We start from the raw sequence: 12,722 nt of genomic DNA on the forward strand, positions 1-12,722 counted from the left end.
AGAAATTCTGCATGATATTTTCAGGTGTGCAGACATTCCCATAAAAGTCTTCCAATTTTCCGAGAATGTTGTCAATCGTGGCATCTTCACCAAGAGGGATTAAGATTTCACGCGCTTGACCCTTCAAAGAACTACGAACAAGCTGTAATAAAGCATTTTCTGATAATTGGCTCTTAAGGCATCTAACCTCATAAGACCAAACTTCAAAACTGACATCCCCTTTTTGTAATGTTTCACTACCACTAAAAGATGGAAGTTTGACTGGATTTGGGTTGGAGTTCTGACACAGAGCACTATTCATAGTAGAGTTAAATAACCTGGGGGAGGGCAAACTCACCCTTGGACTAAACTTTGGCCTAGCACCCTCATCTGCAGAAGCAAATGGTAACCTGGGATTACAAGAAGGAGTTTGTTTGACACTATCCGCTTTACATTTCAGTAACATTTGATATTCTTCCTTTGGAATAACCCTGTAATGATTTTCTGAATTTATCTGACTGATAAGATCTTCCAATGACGTTTCATCATTACTCGCCATAGTGACTCTTAATTCCCTTAGACACTGAGACAGACACAAAAGCAAATTGAAAATAATTATCGCAAAGCGCATTTGTTCTACCATACAGACATGAAGCATACACACTAAATCAAATGCACACACGACTTGAAGTATATCTGATGACAACAGTTACTGTATTCACTATGTCATTATACCACTAATAAATACCCGATTGTCAATCTTCTTTGTCCAAACGTCCTTGTGTCCTATATTCTGGGTTAGTCAAGGCTGCAAATAAATATCGTGAAATGCAACGCACGCAGTTGACCAATATCATTTGGATCATAGGCTGGGTGGGAAGGGATGGGGAAAATTGTTCACGAAAACACAAAAAAAAAATCTAAGACAGACACATTGACAGTTCACAAAACACATATGACAACATCAACATGTGCTAAACAAATCATTGAGTAAACGTGTACATATTTTCAGTGTAAATATCGTTCATAATCGCGATTCAGACTGAAATTATACCTTGGGAAAACACGTTTTTACACTTCCGGAAGTACAAAATCAAAACACATGAAAAAAAAAATATGAAGCCCGATCACTTTCACGCTTGAATAGCACGCACCTTGCACACAGCCGGCTTTACTCTCATACGACATGTAAACAACAGAGACAATTGACATTACAAACAATTGAGACATTTACAAAACATAGAACATATAAATAAATGGATAGCACTTTTTCACATTTAATTGGAATTTTTCACAGATGGAAATTCTGTAATCGATGCTATCACTGCGCGCAGTTTTCGACGCGAATACACCTGTTCCCGCACTAGATCAAGAGATCTCCACAAATGATCGGATCACTGGACGGTGTCCTGAATTGAACTCATCTCCGAGTATGAACAATAGCTAGCCATGGTATGAACAGATGAATAGTAGTAGTGGTCGACGGAGCTCGCTCACTTATAAACTGAAGTTGTAGGCCTACTTTTCACAAGGATATTGGCACTTTCACACAGCCGCCTCGAACATGTCTGGCCCTGGTGTTGGAACCTTGTCCCTGGAGCTGGAATCTGGACCCTGGTTTCCTTCAAAGCATAACCAACGTGGGCGCCATTGTCACAGGGTCGTTAAATAAATAACGATCAAAGACTTGGATTCGTACTTTGCTTTTATATTTATATATGCAAAGAAACCTAGAAAACACAGAAAACACATTCACAACACAACACACACACGTTGACGAAAGACAATTACATGTACTACATATTAAATTAAATTACAAACACAATGGTTTTCCGAATTATAATACCGGTGATTTACCGACAATATCACTGAACATGATGTTACAATAATATGTTTAACAGTGATCTTACCAGGTATCCAGGACTTTAAATAATAAATAAATAACTGGATCTTTGAAGATCAGGAATAGAATATAACAGTAATTGATACTAGCGCCGTAAAGGGTAGAATCTGTGGGTACTGGATTTGGCGGGACTTGCGCTTATATAGTGAACGAAGTTAGTAAAACATGCATATTAATGAGCTAAAAGTCGTCTGTCATTGGTCAATAAGACTTATATACATGTACCTGGTCACTAAATCCTAAAAATGGAAAAACCACGTGTCTTATCACAACATTCACACATGCACTCATTCATACATACAGCAATGCGTTCTATCGGCAATGCGCGCTGATGAACATTAAATAAATAAATTAATATGAACTGTGACACATGCAATAGACATCTTTACTCGTAAATCAACTGAGTAAAAAGGCAGTTTCCGGCGGAGAAATGCATCGATTCGATGCATATTCCTACAACAATCACATCCGAGGTTTGTATGGAGCGTAGCGGAATCAGCCGAGGATTGTCGATTGATGATAATCCATCGGCCTGGTGGGCATATTGTGAAAAAGGGGTGACTACTGCTTGTAGGTTGTCGGCAACATCCGATCGAATCATGTCACCAGTTGCGCCACTGTCAATGGTAATACGAACAGAATGATGTGCCAGAAATGCATCAATGTGTGGAGTGTTATATCTGGAATGTTTACATGCTCGGTTCTATATGTTGTTTATGTCTTGCGCATTAATACATAATAATAAAGTAGTTCCAAGATGGCAGCCTCTGTTGTGATCCATGTGTTATAGTGCTAGGGCGAATATGTAACATATTGGCGACGAGGATAAACTCCGGTAACCTCAAATTATTCCAAATTGTCTGTTTCTAACCCGTCCCATTATATTTTGGATCTGTGGTAATGGCGGCGTTTGGTTTAATTGGAAAGATTGACCCATTTGACGAGACTATCGAACCGTGGGAATCTTACGTCGAACGATTTGAGCAGTACTTCACGGTGAATGAGATAGATCCTGGAAAAAAGGTACCGTCTTTATTATGTCTCATCGGTGGACGATTATATTCTCTCCTGCGGGACTTGACTTTTCCTGATAAAGCAGCTGAGAAGACTTATCAGGACTTGGTGACATTACTCAACAGCCATTTGTCCCCTAAGCCCATCAAAACAGCAGAACGCTTCCGTTTCGATAAAAGGGACCAGAAGGAAGGAGAAACAATAACGGAGTATGTAGCTCAGTTAAAGAAACTCTCTATTTATTGTGATTTTAATGCTTCGCTAAATGAAAAGTTGAGGGATAGAGTGGTATGTGGTATAAGACACCCTCACATTCAAAAGCGCTTGCTGTCAGAGAAAGACTTGACATTTGAAAAAGCTATGGAGATCAGTGTGGCAATGGAGGCGGCAGCTAAGGATGCAACAGAATTAGTACAGGCTAGGAATCGGACAGATACAGGAGCCGTGAACAGACTGCATGTGAAGAATAGACGTTCCAGAGGAAACGACAGGAAAAATGAAGTACAGTGTTATCGGTGTGGTGAGAAAGGACATATAGCGAAAGACTGTCGATCAGGAGGAGCACTGTGTTATCGTTGTAATGGAAGTGGCCACGTAGCAAAGGACTGTAAATTCAGGAATGCAGAGTGCCACAACTGTCATAATACGGGACACGTAAAGAAAGCGTGTAAAACTTCAAAACCTCAAATGCCTACTTCTGGAAAACATCAAAGAAGAAAACCTGTTCATTATGTTGAAAATGACCCTCAGGATGTGAGTGATGACAACTATATAGCTAGTTTAGAACTAAACAATTTAACAAGTGTGGACATCATATGGATCCATCTGAAAATAAATGGAATGAGGATGAAAATGGAATTGGACACTGGTTCAGCTATTTCGGTCATGGCGGAGGAAGAATTCAGGAGGAAGTTCAGAGATCTGAAGTTAAAAACTGCAGACATCACTCTACACACGTACTCGGGAGAACACATCAAGCCAGTGGGTTATATGGACGTGGAAGTGGAATACGGTGGCACTAAACAGACATTGCCATTATACATAGTTGAAAAGGGAGGACCAGCTCTTCTTGGCAGGGATTGGCTGAGAAAAATTCAACTTGACTGGAAATTGATTAAGGACATGCATGCCATTAGCACTGTGAAGCCTACCAGCGTAAGTGAAATTATAGACAAATATAAAGATGTCTTCGTTGATGAAGTTGGAACTGTGAAGGGCATTACAGCAAAACTGACACTCAGAGAAAACAAACCAAAATATGTCAAGGCCAGGACTGTTCCTTTTTCCTTACGAACAAAGGTGGAAGAAGAACTCCAGAGATTAGAAGCGGAAGGGACTCTGACCAAAGTACAGCATAGTGATTGGGCAACTCCAATTGTGCCTGTTCTAAAGAAGAATGGAAGCATCAGAATATGTGGCGATTTCAAGGTTACGCTTAACCCACTACTCAATGTTGATCAGTGTCCATTACCTAAAATTGATGACATCTTCGCCAACCTAAATGGTGGAACGCATTTCTCCAAGATTGATTTGAAGCAAGCATACTTGCAACTTCCAGTGGATGAATCGTGCAAGGAGCTACATACCATTAGCACACATAAGGGATTATATCGTTATAATCGCATGGCCTTTGGAATAGCGTCAGCACCTGCTATTTGGCAGAGGACCATTGAGCAAGTATTACAAGGAGTCCCTGGAACTGTTAGACGACATGGTTATAACCGGCAAGAATAATGAAGAACATCTCAGGAATTTGGACATGGTACTGAAGCGATTGAGCCAATATGGACTGAGAGCAAATCTAGAGAAGTGCGAATTCTTCAAGGAAAGCATTACCTTTTGTGGACATGTGATTGATAGAAATGGTCTACACAAGACACCATAGAAGATTGATGCCATAGTTAAAGCACCTTCCCCATGTAATGTCTCTCAACTAAGATCGTTCTTAGGTTTAGTGAACTATTATGGTTAATTCTTACCTGACCTGGCAACAGTACTTGGACCGTTGCATAACTTGTTGCGAAAAGACAGCCATTGGAATTGGACAGAATCCTGTGAAGAATCATTCAACAAGGTGAAGGACTTAGTAGCATCAGATCTAGTACTTACACATTATAGCCCTGACTTGCCTATTTCCCTGGCATGTGATGCATCACCTTATGGACTCGGTGCAGTTATTTCTCATGAGCTACCTGATGGAACAGAGAGACCAATCGCATTCGCCTCTCGCACATTAGCACCAGCAGAGAAAAACTATTCTCAAATTGATAAAGAAGCCTTGGGAATCATATGGGGGATCAAGAAATTTCATTCGTACTTGTTTGGTAGGAAATTCAAGTTGTTCATCGACCATCAGCCTTTGATACACATTTTCAGTCCTCAGAGAAGAGTCCCAGTTACAGCATCTTCAAGATTACAGCGCTAATCTCTCTTCTTGTCTGCTTATGACTACGAAATTGGATTCCGTAAAACAACTAAGCATGCGAATGCAGATTCCATGTCATGCTTACCACTGAAAAGCACAGAGTCTGATGTAACCATAGATATGGTGGACGCTTTTTATCTTGGACAGATTGAAACTCTACCAGTTTCTAGCAAAAACATTCAAAACGAAACTCGTAAAGACGTAGTTCTAGGTCGTGTCATGTCGTGCATTAACAGTGATTGGACTTCTACTGACAAAGATGGAGAGTTAGCACCATACTACTCACGACGAAGTGAACTATCTATTCATCATGGCTGTATCATGTGGGGAGTAAGAGTCATTATACCTACCAAACTCCGCAACTTGGTGATTTCACAGATACATGAACGACATCTAGGAGTGGTCAAAATGAAAACACTTGCTAGGAGTTTCTGTTGGTGGCCAGGAATTGACCAGGACATTGAAACTATCGCCAAAAGATGTAATGGATGTCAACAAAACCAGAATTCGCCTAAGGGAGCACCATTGAATGCTTGGGAGTGGCCAACCAAGCCATGGGAGCGAATTCACATAGATTTTGCAGGACCGTTTTTAGGATATATGTTTCTTATAATGGTGGATTCAAATTCAAAGTGGCCAGAGGTGGTGAAAATGAGCACAACCACATCAACCCGTACTATTGATGTTCTGAGAACCATTTTCTCCAGAAATGGACTTCCAGTAACAATTGTGAGTGACAATGGCCCACAATTTACCTCAAGAGAATTTGAAGAGTTCTTGAATGCTAACGGCATAAAGCACATCAAGACATCACAGTACCACCCATCTAGTAATGGACTTGCAGAGCGTTTTGTCCAAACTTTCAAGCAATCCATGAAATGCAGTAAGAATGATGCAGGGAGCATTGAAAGAAAACTGGCAAATTTCTTGTTGGCGTATAGAAATACTGCACATGCAACAACAAATGAAACACCAGCAAAGCTCATGATGGGGAGGGAGTTGAGAACGAAAATGGATCTTTTTGAGGCCAAACACGGAGTTACATGTCAAGCAGAAGCAAGAAGAAATGTGTTTACAGAGAACTACACAGAACAGAGAATTTGAACCAGGACAGTCGGTTATGATGCGTGATTATCGTGGGAAGGATAAATGGATTCCGGGAATGATTGCTCAAAGAACTGGACCTGTTTCCTATCGTGTGCAAGTGGACCCTTCAACACAGTGGAGGAGGCATGCAGATCAGATTGTAACATCACAGATTCCAATCATGTTACCAGATGTCGAGATACCTGAGCCGAGTGTTTCAAGTTCAGTTTCAATGGACAATTGGGCAGAGAAGTTAAAAACGCCGAACAGCAGACCTTTACCGTCGGTTTATTCGGACAGTGCGAAGAGATCAACTCCGTTGGTTAAACCTACTGTTAAGAAAAACATGGAGTCTAGTCAGTCTACACCGCTGAAACCAACAGCACCCATCCAGTCCGAGAGACGTTACCCGTTACGTACCCGTCAACCAAAAATCCTGGAAGATTATGTATACTCCAAGTAACTCTGCGAAACCTTAACCAATTTGGTATTTAGTTTAAGTTTTAAGTTGTACTGTGTTTGTGGGCATAATAATCCCCTGTGCAACTTACAGGAACCAAGAGGTTTCATTGCAATTAATCCTAGTCAAGAATGTATGTATTTTGTATGTATCTTTATTTACATGCTAAGGTCGTAATGCATGTGTATTATAGTAAACCTTTGTTTATATATATAAAAAGGAAAATTCTTGAGAACTTACTTGCTATGCAATAACAATAAACACAGACAACCAACAATATCTGACAGTTAGCATAAGTAATATTGTATAATGAAACATGTATGTACATCATTCTTAATGTTATATCCGGAATGTTTACATGCTCGGTTCTATATGTTGTTTATGTCTTGCGCATTAATACATAATAATAAAGTAGTTCCAAGATGGCAGCCTCTGTTGTGATCCATGTGTTATAGTGCTAGGGCGAATATGTAACATGGAGATTGGCGGATTTGTACCCTGGAAACAGAGGCATCCTGAGGGAGTGATATTTCCTCTTCATCACTGCACTGGTTATTTTCTGTACCCATTATCTGTCTTGCCTTGGCAAAGTAAATTTTGTCACTTTGGGGTAGGTATGAACAATTACTAAGGTAGTGATTGTAAGGACGACCAGAAGCTTTACACAAAGGGGATGATTTCTGGACTTGCAGTGATGAGTTTTTTGTCACTGACGAAAACTGAGTGCGCATACCTCTGGCATCCTCTGTGGTTCATAGTTCTTCGAGAAGCGAATCAAGGGCTTAGGAAATTAGGCTTCAATGTAGCTATTGTACGTGATCTTAATTCGGCCCCATACCTTTGTTTCACTAATCTTAGAACATCGGGATGGATGAGGGTAAGACAAGTGAGTACAATAAAGTTCTCCAGTGTAGGGGTCAGTTCTTCATCCTCTTGGATTTCTTGGCCAGTGTGTGTGATACCCAGTTAAGTTTTCAAGAGGTTATCTTCAGTGAACGCCATGAGTCTCTGAAATAAGTCCTCAGGTCTTTCGTTTGGCTGTAGTTGGATGTTTGTAAAGTCCCAGCAAATGGGCACCAGTGGACTGAAATCCATAGTGTAGGCGAATAATCTGCCATATGTTCCTAAGTGTCGTAGAATTATTTATTATGGTGCTCCTCAAAATAATAGGTGTATAATTTGCTATCTGACCGAGCATGAGTTCGAGTGTCCTGACTTTCTGTGCGCGGGTCTTGCGATTGGCCTCGGGGACATTTTCATCGTCGTCAACGAATTTTCTATGGGGGTTAGCGCGGTTTTTCTTCCCCCAAGTTGCACCGTTCTCTAGATATGGTAAGAAATTAGTGTCCAGGGAGAGTGTATAATAAATTTTGTCTCCAGTTTTCGTAGGAGTTAACAGTTTCTACTTTTGTCAAGCACCACTGTTTTGGCGCCCTATTCGCCATGTTGTTCACGGTGTTGTACAAAATACGACACTGCCTGAGTGTCCGGGGTGAATCTTTTATCACGATGTTGCTGTCCGCTTCTAGGAGAGTTGAACATGCATGAACATGCTTGGGTTCGTAAATGACCGCTGCCAGTTAATGTATATCAAACACAGCAACAAACACACAGGTATTAACGCAGCATTTATTAAACCGGAAAACAGGCGGAGAATGACGGACAGAAATATAAACACAGAACCCTACGGGTCACACTCTGCAAACCCGGATTACATGTTATTTAACATAATGATGGTGTTTGGTCCTCCAATTCAAACTGCAAAGTTAACAAAAACATGGGCCGAGCTTTGTTAACATAACAAAGATATGTGAGCTGGGTATCTCGCTTATAACTCGACGACGGACAGTAAAAACAAAAAAACAAATACCAAAAGCGTAAAAATGACCCATTCAACTTTTGTACAGAATTTTCTGAAATTGTTAGTCTTTCAAATATTCATTTTCAATTAAATATAAAATTCATTTAAGAGCAATCGGAATAAATGATAATTCGGGGAATTGCAAAGAATTTTTTTTTCAGAATTTCAATGTCAACAACACGTTTTCAAGATAAAATATTTATTTCATGATGTTACATTTACTGTTAATCATGATCAATAAAATAACTCAATTAAGATGCAGATAACTGCAATGAAAGAATTATCTGGATGTTACAAAAAAAGTACTACACGAATTGAGTCTTAAATCTTACACTTGCCGTAGCATCTAGCTGCAGGACTGTAGCTCCCGGTCTGAAAAAATTCGGATGGACGACCTTGGAGCTACAGTGCCTCCCATAGTAAAAAACTGCAATTTACGGCGCACAAAAAATTGCGCTAATTTTGGACTGATTAATCTCATTTACGATCACATTCTGTACAAATATTTGATCCCAAAAAATTCCTCGGACATTTTACTACAGATATCGTCACTTCACTTGCCTCTGATATTCTTTTAAACACCATCACAGCCCTGCAAATTAGAGTGGTGCAAGTTTGTTTACATTTAAAAATGGCGACTCTCGATCTCGACGTATATTAACATACTTCATTTTCCGAGGTCGGTTATCATGTTTAAGAGAAAGTCTGAGGCAAGTAAAGTGACGATATCAGTAGTAAATTGGCTGAAGGATTAAATGGTACAAATTATTTTTACAGAATTTGTGTAAAAATCAGGTTATAAGTCCACAATTGGCGCAAATTTTTTGTGCGCCGTAAATTGCAGATATTTCCTATGGGAGGCACTGTAGCTCCCAGGTCGTCCATCCGAAATTTTTCAGACCGGGAGCTACAGTCCTGCAGCTACGTAGCATCTTGATAATTAAAATCACTCTTTTATTTGAAGATAGTTATAAGTTATTTAATAAGTTTAATCAACCATGCAAGTTTGAATATGGACCATTATTTGATGCATTTTTAGCTCACCGAGCTGAAAGCTCAAGTGATCTGATCAGCTATTCTGATCACATTTTGTCTGTCGTCCGTCTGTCTGTCTGTCCGTCCGTCCGTCTGTCTGTAAACTTTTCACATTTTCAACATCTTCTCAAGAACCACTGGGCCAATTTCAACCAAACTTGGCACAAATCATCCTTTGCCTAAGGGATTTTAAATTTATGAAAAGTAAGGATCACGCCCTTTTGCAAAGGGAGATAATTAGGAATTTATGAAAATTTTCGAGAAATTTTCAAAAATCTTCTTCTCATGAACCAAAAGCCCAGGAAAGCTGAAACTTGTGTGGAAGCATCATCTGGTAGTGTATATTCTAATTTGTGAAAATCATGACCCCCGGGGGTAGGGTGGGGCCACAATGGGGGGTCAAAGTTTTACATAGGAATATACAAAGTAAATCTTTGAAAATCTTCTTCTCATGAACCATAAGACCAGGAAAGCTGAATTTGTGTGGAAACATCCTCAGGTAGTGTAAATTCTAATTTGTGAAAATCATGACCCCCAAGGGTAGGGTGAGGCCACAATAGGGGGTCAAAGTTTTACATAGGAATATACAGAGTAAATCTTTAAAAATCTTCTTCTCATGAACCATAAGACCAGGAAAGCTGAAACTTGTGTGGAAGCATCCTCAGGTAGTGTAAATTCTAATTTGTGAAAATCATGACCCCCGAGGGTAGGTTGGGGCCTTAATGGGTGGTCGAAGTTTTACATAGGAATATATAGAGTAAATCTTTAAAAATCTTCTCAGAAACTAATCAGCCAGAAAAGCTGAAACTTGAGTCGAAGCATCCTCAGGTAGTGTAGATTCAAAGTTGTGAAAATCATGACCCCCTGGGGTAGGGTGGGGCCACAATGGGGGGTCGAAGTTTAACATAGGAATATATAGAGTAAATCTTTAAAAATCTTCTTCTCAGAAACTAATCAGCAAGGAAAGCTGAAACTTGTGTGAAAGCATCCTCAGGTAGTGTACATACAAAGTTGTGAAAATCATGACCCCCGGGGGTAGGTTGGGGCCACAATGCGGTGTCGAAGTTTTACATAGGAATATATAGAGTAAATCTTTAAAAATCCTCTTCTCAAAAACTAATCAGCCAGGAAAGCTGAAACTTGTGTGGAAGCATCCTCAGGTAGTTTAGATTCAAAGTTGTGAAAATCATGATCCCCGGGGGTAGGGTGGGGCCACAATGGGGGATCGAAGTTTTACATAGGAATATATAGAGTAAATCTTTAAAAATCTTCCTTTCAGAAACTAATCAGCCAGGAAAGCTGAAACTTGTGTGAAAGCATCCTCAGGTAGTGTAAATTCAAAGTTGTGAAAATCATGAGCAGCGGGGTTAGGGTGGGGCCACAATGGGGGATCGAAGTTTTACATAAGAATATATTGAGTAAATCTTTAAAAATCTTCTTCTCGGAAACTAATCAGCCAGTATAGCTGAAACTTGTGTGGAAGCATCTTCAGGTATTGTAGATTCAAAGTTGTTAAAATCATGACCCCCGGGGGTAGGGTGGGGCCACAATGGGTGGTCGAAGTTTAACATAGGAATATATAGAGTAAATCTTTAAAAATCTTCCTTTCAAAAACTAATCAGCCAGGAAAGCTGAAACTTGTGTGGAAGCGTCCTCAGTTAGTGTAAATTCATAGTTGTGAAAATCATGATCCCCAGGGGTAGGGTTGGGCCACAATGGGGTGTCGAAGTTTTACATAGGAATATATAGAGTAAATCTTTAAAAATCTTCTTCTCAGAAACTAATCAGCCAGGAAAGCTGACACTTGTGTGAAAGCATCCTCAGGTAGTGTAAATTCAAAGTTGTGAAAATCATGACCCCCGGGGGTAGGGTGGGGCCACAATGGGGGGTCAAAGTTTTACATAGGAATATACAGAGTAAATCTTTGAAAATCTTCTGCTCAGAAACTAATCAGCCAGTGAAGCTGACACGTGTGTGGAAGCATCATCAGGTAGTGTAGATTCATAGTTGTGAAAATCATGACCCCCGAGGGTAGGGTGGGGCCACAATGGAAGGTCAAAGTTTTACATAGGAATATATAGAGTAAATCTTTAAAAATCTTCTTCTCAGAAACTAATCAGCCAGGAAAGCTTAAACTTGTGTGGAAGCGTCCTCAGGTAGTGTAGATTCAAAGTTGTGAAAAAAATGATCCCCAGGGGTAGGGTGGGGCCGGAATGGGGGGTCAAAGTTTAACAAAGGAATAAATATGGTAAATCTTTAAAAAATCTTCTTCTCAGAGACTAATCAGCAAGATGATTCTTTATAATTGTTAAGACTTTGGCCCCAGGACAATTCTTTGGCCTCACAAGAAGGTTCAGAGTTTATGTACGTTTATATCCCATATATAAACAATTGTTAAGGATCTTTCTGAGAACTGCAATACTCAACATATGATATGACTATAAAATCGTCCTGTTAGAAAAAGGACTAATGATTATAAACATAACAATATCCAGGGGAAAATGGATTTTATTTATACAGGATCAACATGTATTATTGTACATTGTCCAGATAGTTTGTATTATGACTCCATTAATCTGATTTTATCATACCTATTGTTCCTCAGGTGAGCGATGTGGCCCATGGGCCTCTTGTTTTAACTTACAAGTTGGAAAGCTTCTTTAAACGAAAGATTAAAAAGGTAAAGGTCTGCACAGGTTTTAAAGGACATAAACACGATTTTAGATCAACATTTTAGTTTCGATTTTAATGTATAAAATGTTATAAAATGGTTTACATACACATTTTGAATGGTTGACCAAACTTTGAATGTTCGTAGTCGAGTTAGAAGAGAGATAATGAAATATTATTATCAACAAAAGAATTTGATGGAAACATATACCAATAAAACAAATATGTAAACAATAGCAAGACTAGATCGAGTTTTGTTTACATAACACAGATTTCCAGATCCATATAT

At 39.5% G+C, this 12,722-nt stretch overlaps 2 protein-coding genes across 2 annotated transcripts; both read left to right on the forward strand.

Annotated features, from left to right (window-relative positions):
- Positions 1–2,782: 2,782 nt before the first annotated feature.
- LOC128174842 (uncharacterized protein K02A2.6-like) lies at positions 2,783–4,630 on the forward strand. Its single transcript, XM_052840278.1, has one exon. It carries the CDS (start codon positions 2,783–2,785, stop codon positions 4,628–4,630), a length of 1,848 nt encoding a protein of 615 aa, XP_052696238.1.
- Positions 4,631–5,393: 763 nt separating this feature from the next.
- On the forward strand, positions 5,394–6,425 carry LOC128174843 (uncharacterized protein K02A2.6-like). Its single transcript, XM_052840279.1, has one exon. It carries the CDS (start codon positions 5,394–5,396, stop codon positions 6,423–6,425), a length of 1,032 nt encoding a protein of 343 aa, XP_052696239.1.
- Positions 6,426–12,722: the final 6,297 nt, after the last annotated feature.

This window comes from Crassostrea angulata, chromosome 2, assembly GCF_025612915.1.
Source record: "Crassostrea angulata isolate pt1a10 chromosome 2, ASM2561291v2, whole genome shotgun sequence".
NCBI classification, from domain to species: Eukaryota; Metazoa; Mollusca; class Bivalvia; order Ostreida; family Ostreidae; genus Magallana; species Magallana angulata.